The sequence below is a fragment of the Phocoena sinus genome, chromosome 15 (genome assembly GCF_008692025.1).
Source record: "Phocoena sinus isolate mPhoSin1 chromosome 15, mPhoSin1.pri, whole genome shotgun sequence".
NCBI lineage: Eukaryota > Metazoa > Chordata > Mammalia > Artiodactyla > Phocoenidae > Phocoena > Phocoena sinus.
Window position 1 is genome coordinate 14,278,564 of NC_045777.1, and position 18,952 is coordinate 14,297,515.

General features: G+C 51.3%; 1 protein-coding gene across 5 annotated transcripts; it reads right to left on the reverse strand.

Moving 5' to 3' along the window:
* Nucleotides 1–759: 759 nt before the first annotated feature.
* On the reverse strand, nucleotides 760–15,934 carry SLC2A10 (solute carrier family 2 member 10). 5 transcript variants are annotated; one of them, XM_032606175.1, is made up of 7 exons: nucleotides 15,761–15,882; nucleotides 11,751–12,022; nucleotides 10,526–10,637; nucleotides 8,256–9,539; nucleotides 7,711–7,833; nucleotides 6,149–6,284; nucleotides 760–2,520 (listed from the first exon to the last, which is right to left on the reverse strand). In XM_032606175.1, the coding sequence occupies exons 2-7, from the start codon at nucleotides 11,787–11,789 to the stop codon at nucleotides 2,442–2,444; spliced, it is 1,773 nt and encodes a 590-aa protein (XP_032462066.1). In that variant the 5' UTR covers nucleotides 11,790–12,022; nucleotides 15,761–15,882; the 3' UTR covers nucleotides 760–2,441. The 5 variants fall into 5 exon arrangements, with proteins under 5 accessions (XP_032462066.1, XP_032462070.1, XP_032462069.1 ...); XM_032606179.1 differs by lacking the exon at nucleotides 11,751–12,022 and having other exon boundaries at nucleotides 10,584–10,637; nucleotides 15,761–15,934; XM_032606178.1 differs by lacking the exon at nucleotides 11,751–12,022 and having other exon boundaries at nucleotides 15,761–15,858.
* Nucleotides 15,935–18,952: the final 3,018 nt, after the last annotated feature.

Consider the following 18,952-nt stretch of genomic DNA (forward strand, 5'->3'; position numbering starts at 1 on the left):
AAGCAGTGATGGGCTGGCAAATGTCTAATAACTGCTCTCCAGGGAAAAAATGTGTGTGTGTGTGTGTGTGTGTGTGTGTGTGTGTGTGTGTAAATTTTACTGGAATAAAGGATGTGTTTGTTGCACAAAATTGACAAATTGGGCTTCCCTGGTGGCACAGTGGCTGGGAGTCCGCCTGCCGATGCAGGGGACGCGGGTTCGTGCCCCAGTCCGGGAAGATCCCACATGCTGTGGAGCGGCTGGGCCCGTGAGCCATGGCCACTGAGCCTGCGCGTCCAGAGCCTGTGCTCCACGACGGGAGAGGCCACGACAGTGAGAGGCCCACGTACCGCAAAAAAAAAAAAAAAAAAAAAAATTGAAAATTTACAAATAATAATACTTTATTGTAAATACTCTTTATCGTAAATGCCATCTAGCCAATTAATTCTCACAGAAATGTTTTTGTTGATTTTTCTGCCAACCTCTTGATTCCAAAGCCAACTGTCACTGCGATTTAGCCATGATTTAACAAAATTAGACCACGAAGAAATGCTTGACAACAGTATGACTCAGCTAAGAAGTTGCTGACGTCACTGAAGCGTGAATGCAGTTCTGACATGAACGCTAGTTGAAATGTTTGTCCGTGTTAATGAAGAAGACGAAAGTAAAACAACAAAGACTTGTGTCCAAACTCCTTCACCAGTGACATGAGTCACCTGTTGGCTGAACTGGATAATAATCCCCTCCATTTTTTGTGCCGTTCACAATGTATCAACTACAGACAGAACACACTGTTAAGTTTAATTTACATTACGAACATTGTATCCATCACATTCTTAAGACTGGACAATCAACAAAATGACAAATCAAGCCCTGATCTGTGGTGTTCCCCAGTCCCTGCGGTGCAAATACACTCCCCGTGGGTCACTGAAGGCAGACCCGGCAAGGGATGGGCGGTGCCCTTACCCCACATTCCTCATGCGAGGCAATAGGTGTAAGTTACCATAAGAGCACAGATGAGAGCAAAATGTAGTAAAATAAGGAAGTGATGAGTTTTTAGTATGTATTACCTCGGTTTTAATATAATTTATTTAAGTATAAATTTAAATAATTTAATTTTTTAGCAGCTGTGTTTAACAACGAGCTTGCAAAACTCCTGAAAATTTAACAATCAGCTCTCACAAGCCAGCACAAGCCAGCTCCAACACACCACTGGATCTAAGGGAAGTAGCTAGAAATGAGAGTCAAGGACTCAGGGGAGGCCAGAGTCCCGTGGGAGAGGAGCTACTTGCTCAGTCTCCGTCTGACTCACTCCTTGTGGGGGGGTGACCCTTTACAAAGTCCCAGAGGTGGGGACCTGGGTATTGAGGGTGAGCAGAAATCCCATCCATCCTGACCAGCTGAATGGGACCAAATGAAGACCCTCCTGATGGGAGACAGAGGTTAAATACACCCCTGGGGGCATAGTCATCCCCATTCTGTAGATGTGGAAACTGAGGCTTAAGGGAGCTGTTACTTATCCACGGTCACTAGCTGCCAAGAGGTGGAGGCCACACCGACAACCAGGTTTGTTAGCTTCCAGACCCATCTCCTTTCTGCAAAGTCCTCCAGCGCCATCCTGGAAACAGCTCTTGGAGCTCGTGACCTGCACTAGGATGGTCCTTGGATTTTAGTGCACACAACTCGAATTCTGTTCACCTTTCCCCTAATTAAAACCTATGTCCCTGAAAGAGATGACTAGCAACTTGAGAGCAGGACCCATATCTGTGGTATTGCCAGCGCTTAGAATTCCAGCTCATTGGCATCAGAAGAGATCTTAAGAACCACCTGGTTCAGAGCTCCCATTGTACATACAGGGAAAGCTGAGATCCCCGGTCAGACAGCAAGAACACCAGCAGCCTCAGGCCTTGAACTCAGGACTAGAACTCCTACCAACCATCTGAGTTGCTGGTGAATGACAACTATTCCAGGTAAGAGAATTAGAGGGGTTGAACGAAATGAGATCTGAGAGCCAAAAAGCAGGCTTCCCCCTCCCCAGAAAGTCCCAACCAGATGGAAAAAGAGAGCAGAGGATATGGTATCCTCAGCTGGATTTAGGGGTGATTCCAGGAGAGACTTCCTGCCAGGGTGGTACCCTCGAGATTCTTTGAGAAAGCCCATAGACCAATGAAGTCTCCATAAGATGTTCTCATCATAAGTTCATTACTGCAGAGATGCGCAGGGTCAGTGGGGAAACTGAGGCAGGAAGGCAGAGCCTCAGGAACCCTCAGAGCCTGAGACTCCAGCTGAAGACTTCTGAGTTCTCAGATTTTCATCCCTTTTGCCCCAGCAAAACAGACCTCTTCCGGAGCAGGGGTGCCTCTTGAAGGACCACCTAGAACTTGTGCTCTGGCACCCAGGCAAGCAGGAAGCTGAAGACTGTCTGCTAAAGCCATGGTTCCAGCATTTTCCAGATGGACTCCTCAGCAGGCCGCAGAGACCTCAATTCGGCTGTACTGGATGCCAGCCAAGCTCTGCCTGTGGCCAAAGCTCAGGGCGAACCTGGAGAGCAGAGAGTAAGTGGGATCAGAGGGTGACGGGGCCTGGTGGCCTTCCCCGGGAGGTGATGGGAGTGGACCATACATGGGATCCCCATCCCATCCCCACCCCACTCCTACCTGACCGTCCCTGCTTCCTGCCTTAATGCGCATTTCCATCTTCTGGACCACCCAGCCGCTCCCCCCACCCCGTCTTCCTGTGTCCACCCACGCCTCCTACAGCCGGTTCTCCTAATCACAGGACTGACCTTTCTAAGCACGAAGACCAACTCCTGTCACTCCTGCTGAGAAGTGACGTAACTCTCAGCCTCACGTCCAAGCCCCTCTCTGCAGCCGGCCTCTCCGGTGTCACTGCCCTCCAGTCCCATCTTCCCACTCCACCCCGGCCACATGGGTCTCCTTCTTGCTCTTCAAAATCCCCAGCTTGTTCCCACCTCGGGGCCTTTGCTCTGGCTGCTCCCTCTGCCTAGAACACTCTCTTCCAGCTCTTGGAAAAGATGGCTTTTTCTCATTATTCAGGTCTCAGCTCAATTGCCACCTCTTCGCAGAGGCCTTCGTTGAGCATCCTTTCATTCATTCACTAGAGCTAGAGTCACTGCTGGCCTGTCACGGGCCAAGCACTGTTCTAGGCCCTGGGAATAGAGCAGTGAACATAACAGGTACACAAAAATGTCCTTCAATGTCATGAAGAGCTCACGATCAACTTGCGTCATTAATGTACCCATGGTACACTTGGACCCTAGCTGAAGAAATGGAAAGTTCCACACTGCCCCCAAATCCACTGTTCGCTCTCTGACAGTTAACCTGCCTTATTTTCCTCATGATATAAACCCCACTCTCATTTATCTTATTCATGCATTTGGGTGTTCTGTAATCCATCTCTCCCCTTTGCATTAAAATGTAACTTCCTCCTCAGTCCAGAGACACGGTGTCTCTTGGTCACAGGTCTGTCCCGTGAGCCTAGTACAGTCCCTGGCTCCTAGCTGGCACTTGGAAAATATTTGCTGAAAGTGAGTGAGCGGATTCCTGAGAAATTGGGATAAAAGATTTTTGAAAGCTCTTTTGGTGATCATATCACCCTGGGAATGGAAAGGTCTCTTCTGAACCCAAGTAACCTGATGTGAAAGGGAAAGGAACATGCTTATGGCACTCAGTGGCCACTGATGGCAAGGGCGTCTGAGCCCCTCGGTTGCTAATGTCTCTCTAAAGGAGCAGAGGAAATAGACCGTTAAGCTGCAGGTCCCCATTTCCAACAAGCACATCTGCGGCATGAGGACACGAATAGAAGTAAACCCCACAGCAGTGGATGGCGGCTCCATCCAGCCTCCATCCTCTCGGCTCCTTGGGGCTCTAGGTCTCCTCTGTTGCATGTGATCTTCGTAGGACTGTCAATAGAGGCGGCTTGCCCTATCCTGGCCAATTTGGGGGTTAGGAGGGTGGGCACATAAACCAGGCTTAGCCAATCAGACTTTCTCCTGGGGATGTGATTCTTGTAGGGAGCAACACATTACTGAGAACCGTTGGTGCTGGGAGGAGGGTCCCATTAGTGCTTGCTTGCAAGATCTCTGGAGCTTCCCGTGTCCCCATGCTCCCTACAGTTGAGTTTCTTTCTCTCTCTGTGGCCTGTGATATCAGGGGCCCCCTGAACGGTAAGGACTGGAGTGATGACTCACCCAGCCAAAGTTGGCTCTGCACCCAGCCAAAGCCCCTAACTTCCTGTCTTTTCCTGAGGCTGTAGAAGATCCAGCCTGCTTTCCCCAAGGTCTGGCCCAGACTCCTGAGTCCCCAGGACCAGCTCAGTGTTCCCCTGAGCTTCAATTCCCTCCTGCCTCACCCTAAAGCTGGCTTCTGCCTGCCTTTCTGCCTCCTTAGCTTCTTATCCCAGAGGAGGGGTCTGGAATCTTCTCCCAAGAAAGCCGGTATGGCAGAGATTCCAGGTGACTCCTAGTATCTGTCCCTCCTTTATGTCTAGTAACAGCACCCTCGATGTTTAGGTGAGCACATGGACCCAGATTAAAGACCATGTTTTTCAGCCACCCCTGCAGGTGGATGTGGCCAAGTTCCGTCCAAAGGGTTGTAGGTGGAAGTGACGTGTGGATCTTTCAGGTTGTGTGTCCTCCTCTTCCCCTTCCCTCTTTCAGGGAGGTGGTGGCTGCCACGGGCCATGCGGAAAAGTTTATACTGAAGAGATGGCAGAGCGACAAGAGAGAAGGAGGCTGGGACCCTGGATGACCCCTTGAAGCACAGCTTCAACGCCAGCCCCGGGCCCCCTATATTCAGCCTATTCCATGCAGCCAAATCTGTCTCCTAACTAATATGGCTGGACTGCTGAGGGCCCCACAGGTGTCATGCAACAAACGGAGTGTGCAGCTCGCAGAGAACACTCTGGGGTGGGGTGGACCAGGTTTGAAGTTTTACATGGACTCGTTCTGCATCCCTTTGGGGGCCAGGTTGGGGCTTGGCAGGAAGCTGCAAGGAGGCAAGTTCCAACTCACCATTAGAATGATTTACCGTTTTAATTTGTTAGGGCCTCCCAGGAATAGAATGGGCAGTCAGACGCTGGTGACTCCCTTTACGACAACAGGCAACCTGGGGCACTTGCCAAGGGTGTTTAGGATTATGGTGGTTTCAGGTCCCTTCTGACACCCCCCCAGTACTCTTTATTTCAACAGCCCAAGATCCCTGATGCTAAGGTTTTGAACCCCTGTCTACGACCTACAGACCTTATGTGATCTAGCTCCTACCCACTTGGCCAATCTGATCTTCTTTCCTCCTCTCTTCCCTCCTTGCGCTCTCTGATCCAGCTACCCTGGCTTCCTTGTTGTTCCTTGCATATGCCAGATACACTCCCAACCTCAGGGTCTTTGCACCTGCTGCTCCCTCTACCTGGAAGCCTCGCCCCGCCTCATCTTTACGTGGCTGCCTCCTTCGCATTCACTTAAATGGTACCTACTCAGGGCATCCCTCTCTGACCACCCCCTCTGATTTAGCCACAACCCTGTGCCCCTCTGTCTCCCTCTCCACCAACCAGACCCTCTCAATATATTTTGCTCTGTTTCCTTTTCTTCCAGCTACTCATCACTAACTGAAATGCTTTTGTTGCTGCATTCACTGGCTTATTTTCTGTTCCCCTCCCCTACTAGAATGGAAGTTCGGTGAGGACAAGGACCTTCTCCATCTTATTTTCAGACACATTTCCTACGCCCCGAACACCGTGTGGCATGTTAACACCCACTGAATGAGTAGATTATGCTCAGAGCTCTTTGTGTGTGATTCAAAAGGCCATGATTATAATATTTTGTTTCTCTGAGCTTCCATGACTCTAAGAGTCTGTGGTTTTAGGATCTAACTATTCTAACCTCCTATGAGTCCATAACTGCATGATTTTTAAATTCCTATGAGCTGAGCTCAAAGTCAAATAAAACTCTGCTGTAGGAAGACACAAAACAACTCAAGGAAAAGAGTTCATGTACGAAGACAGGACAAAACTCACTGTATCCAGGCAGTAAGAACACCAGGAAGAGAAGAAAAACACTCTTTTGCAAAGGGAAAGTGTAATGGCTAAAATCCTGAAGCAAAGTGCTCAGGGTTTGATGCCACTCTTCCCCCCAGGCTAGCCCTGGCCCCCTTACCGTCTCTTCTGGAATTGCTGGTCTATCTCTGTCAACGACTGGCCTTTTGTTTCAGGGACAAATAAATAGATGAAGCCCAGGCCGAAGACAGCAGTCAGCCCGTAGAGCAGGAAGGTCCAGGACAAGCCAATGGCACCTGGGAAAAACGGGGTGGGCGTGTGGGCAGGGCACAGCCTGGGCCAACTCCTCGAACACTGAAAATCAGTTCACCCAAAGCAGATCCTCTAGATGGTAGATTTGCAGAATGACTAACACGCTGTGAGATAAAAGTATCTTAAAGCAGGAGTAGGACTGGTTGTCCCAGAGGCAGGCAAAGGGCCGGGGCCCAAATCCACCAACATCTTGGCCATACACTAACCAGAGGTGCACACTTGGCCCCCGAAAATGTGCATGGAGGGAAAATGACATCCACCTCAGCCGCACAACAGCTGCGGGGGCAGCCTTGGCAAAGCTCAGCTCCAAGAAACCATCCTCAGAAATTCCATGAACTGGTTTTTCAATGAATCGAGCATTCAGCCAATTTGGCGTGTGACTGCTTTGCGAGAGAAGGCAGAAGCCTCGGCTCCATGCAGAAGGCTGTGGAGGCAGAAGCACTAATTACGTTTCAGACACCATTCTCACCTCCAACAGCCAGGGCCACACCGCCTCCGAGCAGCCACCCTTAACCAGCTTGACCTCCACTTAATCCTTATTCCAGCAGGGAGAGTGCTGGGCTGGGAGAAGGAAGACTGGGTTCTAGTCTTCTAACTAACTGCCTGGCTAGACTTGGGAAGGACGTATTTCCCAGTCTGTGAGATGGGAATGATAGGGATATGATACAGTTCTAATAAGCCCTCCCTCCCTCCCTCCTCCCCTCTCTCCCTCCCTCCCTCCCTCCTCCCCTCTCTCCCTCCCTCCCTCCCTCCTCCCCTCTCTCCCTCCCTCCCTCCCTCTTCCCCTCTCTCCCTCCCTCCCTCCCTCCTCCCCTCTCTCCCTCCCTCCCTCCCTCTTCCCCTCTCTCCGTCCCTCCCTCCCTCCTCCCCTCTCTCCCTCCCTCCCTCCCTCCTCCCCTCTCTCCCTCCCTCCCTCCCTCCTCCTCTCTCTCCCTCCCTCCCTCCCTCTTTCCCTCCCTTCCTTCCTTCCCTCCTTCCTCTCTCTTTCTCACTCATTCGTCCCACATAAAGGGGATGCTTGAAGACTGAGGCGCCAGGGAGAAGCTTGGATTCCCAGAGACTGTGTATGGGAGACAGGCATGGTGGGTGGGTTCTTCTACCAGTATTTCTCACAGTCCCCCAGGGCTCCTCCTTTGAAGAGGAAACACTTGGGTGCAGGAAATGGGAAAATAACTAAACCCTAAGAACTGTGCCTGGGGGCCCTGCAGGGAAGGAGCCCCGCCCACTTTGGCCTCGATGACCACTGGCCTTGGGTCAAGAGCGTCCTCAGCGTCTCAGAGACCCTTCCCTGGCGTTCTGGGGTTTTCTGTGACTTATACCTGGACGATATGGAGGCCCAGGCTCTGTCTGGAGGCAGTTGTTTCTGGATCTTAAAGGAACCGGGCCAAGGGATTAGGTCAGAGGACTCACCAATGAGGTCAAGGAAGGAGAGGCTGATGAAGAGGTTGGCAGCCCAGTTGAAGCTGTTGCAGAAGGCAAAGGCTCGCCCTCGGATCTCCACGGGGTAAACCTCGCTGAGGACAAGCCAGGTCACTAGGACAGGAGAGCAGGGAGGACTCTTAGGCTGCAGCTGGGTTTGCCCAGAAAACTGAGGGGTTTCCCGGGACATCAGACTTTCAGTGTCCTGGGCAAACTGGGATGGTTGGTCACCCTATTCATTAAACTCCTTTCCAGCTAAAACCCTTCTGAGTGAGCTATCCAGGGGCACATTCTGGTTTTATGAGGCCTGAAGCTTAGGGGCCTTTATAAGAAAGAAAATATTACAAACATAAATTAGGCCTCTGCCCTCGGAAGAAGTACCTTCAGAGAAGCAAGGAGCCCTGAAATCTGAGTTCATTGTTCTCATGGTGAAGCCACCTCTAGTCCCTCTGAGACCCTGATGGATTCGGTCCCCAGCCTTCCCACTAGGAGAGGTGGAAGGCTCCAGAGTTACCTGCGAGAGAACTCCCACTTACCTGGTCCAAAGCTAAAGGAGAAGGCGCTCACAAACAGCATCATGCAGACCAGTGCGGTCCAGTGCAGCAGGGCATGCTCAGGGGCAGGAGAAGGGGGTGCAGCAGGCACGATGCTTAAGGCTGGCAGAGGAAGGGCAGTGGGGTCCCCAGCTCCCGGATGAGGCTTGGTTTTCTCAGAGGTTGACAAGACTGGCCGCCCTGGGCTCTGGTCGGTCATTGGCTGCAGAGGCGGGGCCAAGCCACTGGGCAGGCCAGAGTCAACAGGGAAGCCTGACAGCCGAGTGGCATTGGGCACGGCCAGGCAACTTGGGCCCGAGTCCATGGGCACAGCAAAGCTGACAAGGCCTATGCCACTGACCGACAGGGCCATGAGGGCACAGCCAGCGATTAACAGGGCCCTGCGGCCCACTCGGTCCACCAGCCCCATGGCGGTCAGGGTGGCTGCCACCTTCACGGCGCCAAGCCCCACGGAGGCCAGCACAGCCGAGGAGGCCCCACGGAAGCCGACTGAATGGAAGATGGTGGAGGCGTAGCACAGCACGTTGGGCTGCCCTGTTAGCTGCTGGAAAAGCACCAGCCCCAGCCCCACCATGGTCCGGCCTCTCATGTTATCCCTGGTCCTGAAGAGGTCCAGGAAGGAGTATCTTGGCCTCCCCAGGCCCAGCTTCGTGGCCTCGCCTCCCTGGAGGGGGATGAGGTCCCTGTGGGCTGCAGCATCAACTGTACCAGGGGGGAGGAGGAGGAGGCTGAGGGACTGCAGGAGAGCAGGCGCAGTGGCCCAGCCAAACATATGCCTCCAGCCCCAGAGGGCACCGGCCAGCACGTAGTTGAGTGCATAGGAGAGCAGGATGCCCACGGTGACGCCTGCCTCGTAGAGGGACACCAGCACTCCCCGCTGCTGTGGCCCCACCAGCTCTGACACGTAGATACAGCAGGCCATGGAGGAGAGGGAGATGGCAAAGCCAGCCACTGAGCGGCCCAGGACTAGCCAGGCCAGGGAGCTGGCCAGGCTCAGGCTCAGGCTGCCTGCCAACAGCACCAAGTTGCTCCCGAGGATGGCTTGCTTCCTGCCATAGCGGTCGATGAGGAAGCCCCCTACCAGGGAGGCAAGGAGAGCCCCCAGGAGCAGACTGCCCACCAGGAGCTCCTGTTCCGAGCAGCTTAGCCCAAAGTCAAGCTGAAGTGGCAGTAGGGCACCCGATATGACTGCCAGTTCATAGCCAAAGGTCAGGCCACCCAGCAAAGACACAGAGGCACACAGTGCCAGGAAGAGTGAGGGTCGGCCTGGAAAACAAAAGTAACAGGGACAGAGTCCAGAATGTTTCCTGCCAGAGCATCCACCCAACCTCCTCTCCCTCTGTCCACCCCTCCATCTCTCCACTTATTCATGTATCCTTCTACTACATCCATCCATCTATTCATTTATTCACCCATCCATCCATCATCCATTCAACCACTTCTTGCTTTGTCCGTCCATCCTTCCAACTATCGAATCCGTCCATTCACCCGTTTATCCACATACCCACGCATGCATGCATCCACCCATTCGTTCACTTCTTCCTTCATTCCATCCGTCTCTCCATCCATCCATCCATTCATCCACTTCGTCCTTCACCCATTTCTCCCTCCATCCTTCCTTCTGTCCATCTACTTCACCCATTCATCTATCCATCCATCTACCCATCCACTTCTTTCTCCATCCATCCATCCATTCATCCACTTCTTCCTTCATCCATTTCTCCCTCCATCCTTCCTTCTGTCCATCTACTTCACCCATTCATCCATCCATCCATCTACCCATCCACTTCTTTCTCCATCCATCCATCCATTCATCCACTTCTTCCTTCATCCATTTCTCCCTCCATCCTTCCTTCTGTCCATCTACTTCACCCATTCATCCATCCATCCATCTACCCATCCACTTCTTTCTCCATCCATCCATCCATTCATCCACTTCTTCCTTCATCCATTTCTCCCTCCATCCTTCCTTCTGTCCATCTACTTCACCCATTCATCCATCCATCCATCTACCCATCCACTTCTTTCTTCATCCATCCATCCATTCATTCACCCATCTATTTACCAATCAGTCTATCCACCCAGCCCTTCATCATTCACTCCTCCATCCATCTATCTGCTCCATCCACCACATTTTCATCCATTCATTGGCCCATTTATCTTCCCCTTAATTCACCCAAACATCCATCCATTTTTTGATCCATCTATCCACCCGTCTTTGTATTCCATCCCTTATTTACCCAGACACGCACCCACCCGTTCATGCATCCATCCAATCATTCCAAAATTTATCTGGCATCTACAACACACCAGGCAGTGTTCTTGGGGCTGGCAACACAATGGTGTTTTCAAAGATCTGACATTCTAGTAGAAAAAGGCAAATGATAAATGAATTAATATATAATATAATTTCAGGTGGTGATGGGTGTCGTTTAAAAAAAAAAAAAAGGCAGAGAAGGGAATTCCCTGGCAGTCCAGTGTTTAAGACTCCACGCTCCCATTGCAAGGGGCCCGGGTTCGATCCCTGGTCAGGGAACTAGATCCCCCATACATGCCGCAACTAAGAGTTCACCTGCCACAACTGAGGAGCCCCTGAGCCGCAACTAAGGAGCCCACATGCTGCAACTAAGGAGGCGGTGAGCTGCAACTAAAGAGCCCTGGAGCCGCAACTAAGGAGCCCACCTGCCACAACTAAGGAACCCGTGTGCTACAACTAAGACCCGTGCAACCAAATAAATAAATATTAAAAAAATAAAACTACTTTCTGTGTATTCTTGGATTAAGTAAATGAAGAAATATATTAAGAATGATGGAAGCCACGTTTAAAAAAAGTAAAATAAAATGTGGCCAATGTGATTAAGGAACTGCATTTTTAATTTATATTTAATTTTAATTAAGTGTGAAAATAGCCACATGTGGCCAGCAGCTACCATATTGGCAGAGCAGTTAAACGGGTTGCTCTTAATTTTTAATTCACATACATAAACAAATATTTCTGGAAACGTCAGGAGTAATCCAGATGTATCTGTCTCACCCATCCCCACCTGGACCTGACAAGAACATTCATAACATTATAGCCAGATTTATGGAGTGTTTGATCTGTACCAGGCACTGCTTTGAGCACTTTTAGTGTAATAGCTCATTTAATTCTCACCACAACTTTATGAGGTGGGCTTTTGTATTATTTATGAATGAGTAAACTGATCATCAGAGACTTGCCTAAGGTCAAGAGTAGTGAGTAGCTGTGTCTAGATTCAAAGCCAGGTGGTCTGGCTCCACAATCCCTGCCCTTAACCACTCCATTATTATACCTTGGCATAATAAGATTTCACCCTGTTCTCTTACTTCTGCCTCGCTCCATCTATGTTAGGCAATTTTTGTGCAGGGGGGTGGAGTTTCATGGGTAGAGGAATCACTCCCCACTTTCTGCTCACCTTTCTCCCCATCACCTCTGCCCCCCAGGGAATAGCCTCCTACCGTTCCCTGGCTGGCCTTGTCCTTCCTCTTCATGACCATCAGTAAATACTCTGGGGAGATTATGCTGCCCGGGTCCTGCCCCTTCTTCACCTCCCTCTGCCCCACCTCCCTCGGTTTCTGGAGTTTACTGCCAGAAGGGAAGGTTCTTCCAGGCCATGTGAGGCAATCAAGTGAAAACACAGAATTTTTCTGCCATTTCCTGGGCTCTTCTTGAGGTGAATGGGAACCCAGCCAAAGGGCTCACAGGCAAAGCTGACTGTCCACGGGTTCTGCTGGAAAATGCAGTAGGACAGGTTCAGGTCACAGTGGTAAGAGCAGAGCAGCAAAAGTAAAAGTGAGATCAAACAGTAATAATAACAAGTGTCAATGATGGAGTATTTCCTCTCTGCAAAGACTTTAGGTGCCTTCTCTCAATTTATCTTCGTAACCACTCTAGGTGGTACTGCTACAATTATCCCCATTTGACAGATGGGAAAACTAAGGCTCAGAGTGTTCTCACAGCTGGGAAGCAACAGGATCAGAACTCAGACGCTGACCCATCTGGTTCCCAAACCCATGCACTTAAGAACTTTGCTGGATTGACTTCAAGCAAGAAGGGCCGATCAGAGATAGGTGGGGTGTGAGAGAGAGCAGGGGCATAGGGGGCAGATGTGGAGGGGAAATAAAGTTCTCAGGAAAATCCCAAGTCACAAAGCATGGTGAAGTGCTACTGACCCATGGAGCTGTGAAGGACAGCCTCAGATGAGTCAGGGCCGCTAGAAAGATGGGGGAAGAGGATTCTCTTCCTTAAGCTTTCCAAGGCTCCCACCATATGCTCCATTAAGTCCTAACTCATTAGCATGACCTCCCAGGCCCTTCACGAGCTGGTGGCCCCAGCCCAACTCCTTGGCCACCTCTCCTCCCCACCCCTGTCCCCACCTCTCCAACACACCCTGCAAACACTGGTTCCCGGCACACACCGTAGATTTTCATGCCGCTCTGCCTCTGCATGTGCCTCCTCTCCCTCTCCTGCTCCACCCGTGTTTCCCAAATGCCCACTCATCCTCATCCCGGGGGGCCTCTGATAATACACTTATTTGGCATCAGTCTCGCCAGCTCTGTGGGGAGCTGCCCTTCCCTGTCCCGTCTTCAACTCTGCCTCCGGATTTGGGGTAGAGATGACCTCCCTACTCTACCCCCACCATCCAGCTCCAGAGGTGTGTCCATGACCCAGATCTGATCAGCCAGCAGGTTCCCTGGCCTTGGACAGTGGTGAACGTCACGTGGCTGAACCTGAGCCAGTGAGAGCCGGTCCAGTCCAGGGTGTTTGCTTACTTGGGGTACTGAGCTGGTAGTTTACCTGCCTAGAGCAGCTGGGGGCCATCTCCCCTTGGGAGAGATTCCTGACAACACTGCCTGAGCCCCTAGATCCAACCATGCCTGAAGCTGTGGACTTTTCAGTGACCAATAAATAACACCCCACTCTTTTTTTTTTTTTTTTTAGGTTAAGCTAGTTTGAGGGAATCTCTAATTCCTGTACGTCTTCCTCAACTTTCCACGTCATATTTTTCACTTCCAACCAATTCTGCTTTCTCCTGCATTTGCTCACACCAAGTAATTGAATAAGTGATGTGTTTACCTTATTGAACTGAGCAGGATGGGGACAGAGACTTACTGTCTCTGTGCCTCCAGGGCTCCAGCCCCACCCTGACACCCAAGATGGGCTCAATAAAGCTTCTACGGAGTGAACGAATGACTGAGTCAGGGTCCAGGGCGGTATCTCCACATCCCATTCCAGGACTGTGTCAGATACATTTGAACTTAATCTACTGCTCTAGAGCAGCTGGAGGAATCCTACGATAGCCCAAGTCAGACCACATCATTCTGCTCAGAGCCCTCCAAGGCTCCCACTTCACTCTGAAAAAAAGCCAGTGTCCTGAGAGTGGCCTTCAAGGCCCTGTAGGACCTGCCTCCCTTCACTGGGGTCCAGCCACACCAGCCTCCTTCCCGTTCCGCCTCACTCCAAGCCTGTCTCATCTCAAGGCTTTTTATCAGGTGTCACCTCTGCCGGGAAAGCCCTTTCCCTCCATCTCAGAGGCCCCAATCCCCCTTCCCTCTGGTCTCTGCTCAAACGTTGCCTTCTTATGAGACCTTCCCTGGCCCTCTACTTAGAAATGCAAACTCCCATGGCACCCAGCACTTCGTATCCCCTTCTCTACTTGTTTTTCTCCATGGTACTTTTCATCATCTGAAATAACTATATGTTTTACATATTTATTGGGCTCCCCAAGCAGAATGTCAGCCCCAAAGGAACAGGAATTGTTTGTTTGTTCTCAGTTGTCTCCTGATGCTGGGGACAGTTCCTGGCATACAGTAGGCACTCAGTAAGTACTGGTTGAGTAAACAGATGACTGAATGAATGAATGAACTCAGGACATAGGGAATCCAGAGAGAAAGGATCTTGGCTTTTGAGCACCCTGGGGTTGGGGGGCAGTAGGGTCCAGAGCCTGGAAGGGAAGTAAATCCTGGCCTCCAAATTAGAGTGGCCTAGCCTGGATTTAGGAACCACTCTTCCTTTCTATGGATTGTCTGTCTAAATATAGTATATGAAGCTGTCCCACACTGGAGGGAACCCCTCAGTTCTCTAAGCCTCTCACTGTGGTGGGCAGAGCTGCCCAGGGAGAGAATCAAGGGGCAGGTGAAGCGGAAAGGACCCAGGTTTTGGGTGCCCATATCACCAGCTGCAAGTCCCAGGGCACCCTCAGTTGGTGACACTAGAGCAGCATTTCAACCAGAGTCACAATGTATTGGGTCCCTCCCCCACCGGAGACCTGCCATGTCTACCCCTGAAACTCCAGGGAAAGACGAGGTTTGAAACTGAACCACGCAAAGATGCTCACCCAGAAGGCTGGCTTCCAAATGTCCCAGCAACAGGTGATACTTACAGAGCAGTCACTATAGCCAACCTCACATCCTTTTCCAGAAGCCATACCTGTGTCAGCTGCCTTCATTCCTACAGCAACCCTGTAACACAGGCACTGGTGCCATTCCCATTTTACAGATGAGGCAGCTGAGTCACAGAGAGGTAAAGATGTTTGCCTATGGCTGTAAAGTGACAGAGCAGGCTCTGAACTCGGGCAGTCTGACTCCAGAATCCCAATGTTGGGTGTGATAAAAAAAATAAAAGCTCATGTTAACTGACCATTTACCGTGGGCAAGTGGTATATGGAGTAATTAAGTTCATATTCTCATGTCATTCACATGGCTTCCCTGTGATAGGGTGTTTTATGGGGACCGTTTTGTAGATGAGGAAACTGAAGGTCAGAGAGCTTAACTACACTGTCCCAGGTCACGATGCACCTGGGAAGTGGGGGAAGGAGGGCTGGTACCCTAGTCTTTCTGACCCCAAAATCTATACACAGGGCCACTGAGTCCCCGAGCCCTAAACCAACATCTGCCACATAGTAGGTGGATGAATATTGACCCTTTGATGCTTCCGAATCCAGAGAGAAAAACAGAAACCTTAGTCCCCTGGAGCAACAAAGAAATTCCCTCCCCCCCCTCCCCCCACCCCATCTCCCCTCTACTGAGTATCTGCAGAGTAGAGGTTTTGTCTATTTTGTGTAGGCCAGCATCCCCGGGCCTAGAACGGCGCCTGGTGGGAAGTGCTCCGCGAGCGGATGAATGAATTTGCTCCCTTCGGAGCCTCCACTTCTTCCTCCGCAGAATAGGAACAGTTTCGCTCGCCTGCTGGACGCTGTAAGGCTTAAAGCGGTCAGGAAAGGGTCTGGCCCCGAGCAAGCGCCCAGTATCAAGTAAGGAGCCCTCTCAGGTCACTTTTTTTCTGGGCAGAAAGGAGCATGGAAGGAAGTGGGCCCACGTCCCTTCCCAGCCACCAGCCAAGGCCTGCTGTCCCGGCTGCCACCCGAGTGGGCTGTATCTGGTCGGGGAGCTGCAGCTCAGGGCAAAGAGTGCGCGCGCAGGGATGGGGTCGCCGGCCTTCCCTGCCCGCAGCGCCGATCGCGACTTACCCATGCTGAGCAGGACTCCGAGGCGAGCTGGGGGCTCTGGGGACCCGGGCGCGCATCCCCCGGCCGAGTCCCCGCCTCCGCCGCCAAACTTTCCGGCCCGCCTCCAGCCTCCGTCCCTCCCTCCCCGCCTGCCCGCCGGCAGCGCAGCTGCCACGTCGGCCAGCCCTGGGCCCCTGTGCCTGGAGGCGGGACAGAGGTGCGCCCTGGACGTCCCCAGTCTGGCCCGGCCTGGCTGGGACCCCACCCACCGTCATCCCCACTGTGGGGAGGACCCCACAAGTTGTCTTTCCCTGTCCTCCCCGCGGGAAGGAGACTTCCCAATCACTGTGGTCCTCTAGTCCGGCTTCAGACTAGGCCACTAGTCTGGCCTCTTCAGCCAGCATGTGTACACACACACACTCATGCATCTACACTGACTCACACATACCCACTTCAGCCACTCACTCTCCCACATTCATCTTCCATTCACTGGACACTTAGGTTTGGACACGTCCCACCTGCGCTCAGGCAGGGTCCTAGGCCTGGAGGATGGGCTGGGAGAACCAGACAGACAGTTAATTTTGTTCCTCTGGAATTTACTTTCCGGTGGAGGAAGAAGAAAGATAAATAACCAAAGGAACCAGAGAAATACCAGCTAGTAGTGACAAAGACCAAGCAGAGAATTAAGCTAGGATGCTGGGTTAGGCAAGCACAGTGGCTGCTTTCGCTGGGGGCGGGCTTGGGAGGGGATCTCTGGGAAGGCTGCTCTGGGGAGGAGATTTCTGAGCTGAGACCTCAGGCTCCAGACAGAAGGGAGACCAAAGGCAAAGGCCCTGCAGGAAGGAGCTTGGGGAGCATAAAAACAAAAATGAAGCCATAGTGTCTGGAACACAGGGGTTGACAGGGAGGGTGGAGGGAGATGGGGCCCGAGGCAGGGGTTGGCAAAGCGCAGACCATTTAAGTCCTTGGGAGGCCAGGGTTAGGATGGGATTTTATTCCAACTGACACAGAAATAATTGGGGAGTTCTAGCAGGTTATAGGGAGTAAGGGTGGAAACAGGGGACCACTTGGGAGGCTATTGCAAGGTGAGAGGTGAAGTTGATTTGGACTAAGGTGATAGCAGTGGGGCTGGAGAAAAGTTGGCAGATCGCAGATAGACTTGATAAGGGCTGACAGACTGGGAGAGGAGCAGTCTGGGGTGGGAAAGGAGATGTGAAGTTCTGTTTGGGCTGTGTGATGTTTAAGATGCTCGTTAGGCGTCCAAGTGGAAATAGATGGGCAGTTCCATGTAAGAGCCTGGAGTTCTGGAAAGGAGCCAGGCTGGGGACACGCCCACTAATTCTCACCATCTGGCAAAAACACAAATGCAAGCTCAGCACTCTCATGGTCAGAGGCTTCTCCGGCCTCTCACTGCGTGTTCACACGTAAACACGTGTGTTCACATGTAAACACTTTTTTTTTTTTTTTTTGCGGTACACGGGCCTCTTACTGCTGTGGCCTCTCCCATTGCAGAGCACAGGCTCCAGACACGCAGGCTCAGCAGCCATGGCTCATGGGCCTAGCCACTCTGTGGCATGTGGGATCTTCCCGGACCGGGGCACGAACCCGTGTCTCCTGCATCGGCAGGTTGACTCTCAACCACTGCACCACCAGGGAAGCCCCACATGTAAACACTTTTGTTCACATGCGTCAGTAGCCACACCCTCACCCAGCAGGAATCGGGTGCCACCAACACAGACAAGCATCTCGGCAAAGAAGACAGCATCGACATGATCTTCCGAGCCAAGGGACCCGTGTACAGTTCTGAAAATATTAATAGCTGGGGCAGTTGGAAAATATGGCTCCAAAATTCTTTGTTCCTTCCCTTGAAATCCGGGTGTGCTTGTACCTGCTTTGGCCGGTAGGTTGCACAGAGTGGCATCGTGTGATCTCTGAGGCTGGGTCACTGTGACACTGGACACAGACCTGGAGCTCTGAGCCTCTAAAAGTCTGACTACTCTGAGCCTGCCATGCTGTGAAGAAGCCCAAGGCACACAGAGAGGCCACGTGTGGATGCTCCTGTGGTGGTCCTAGCCTTTGAGTCTTCCCAGCACGGGCTCCAGAGCCAGCCTTCAATGATTCTGGCTCCCAATCCTCAAGTCTGTCCAGCCAGGCCCCAGACATGGTGGAGCAGAGACAAGCCATCCCTGTTGTTCCCAGTCTGGATTTCTGACCCACAGATTCCATGAGTATAATAAAATGGTCATTTTGAATTTGAAGTAAATTTGTATGCAGCAACGATAACCGGAAACAACAGTTTAAACTATTGAGGGATAATTGATTTAAGCACCTTATGTATATTTACAACTGCCTAATGAGCAGGGATTATTAAAAATTTCCCCCATTTTATGAGTGAGGCAAAGGGAAGTGAAGTAACTTGCTTGCATAATAAACAAATAAATAAAAGCAATAGGGCTGGGACTTCCCTGGAGGTCCAGTGGTTAAGACTTCGCCTTCCAGTGCAGGGGGTGAGGGTTTGATCCCTGGTCGGGGAGCTAAGATCCCACATGCCTCGTGGCTGAAAAACCCAAAACATAAAACAGAAGCAATACAGTAACAAACTCAATAAAGACTTGAAAAATGGTCCACATCAAAAATAATCTTTAAAGAAAATCGATAGCGCTTAAGGACACACACTAGCATACATCTGATCCGGAAGTCAAACTTATGGGGAAAACTGGGCTCTTATCCATCACACTCTACTGCCTTTCTGGCATGGAGAAGAGCCCAAGGAGGCCCCTTGGCCATTGCCATGTGACAGTTCCTCCTTCATATGAGTATCTGGAATTGTCACCAGGAGACCCAGTACAGAAAAGCCTGGGCTGTTCCATTCCTGAGATAACCTATAGAAATCATATGATGAAAAAGGGCATGAAGTCGTTGATCTTTGATTTCTATGGCTTGCATTAAGTCAGGAAGATGTTTGCATGCCTGCTATCAGGTTCTATCTCTCCTAGAGAATAGAGAATCCCTCTTCACTGGTTGTCCCAAATGAGAAAGGAAAAGTTCTAATAGGGCATTTTGGTAGGCATCTTCAAAAATGGCTTCCCTTGAGGGTAGGCAGGACCTAGTGACCCACTTCTAACAAGTAGAATACAGAAAAATATTCTAGAGATCAGGTTAAATGATGATTGTTATTCTAGAGATCAGGTTATAAAAGCGATTTCCATCTTG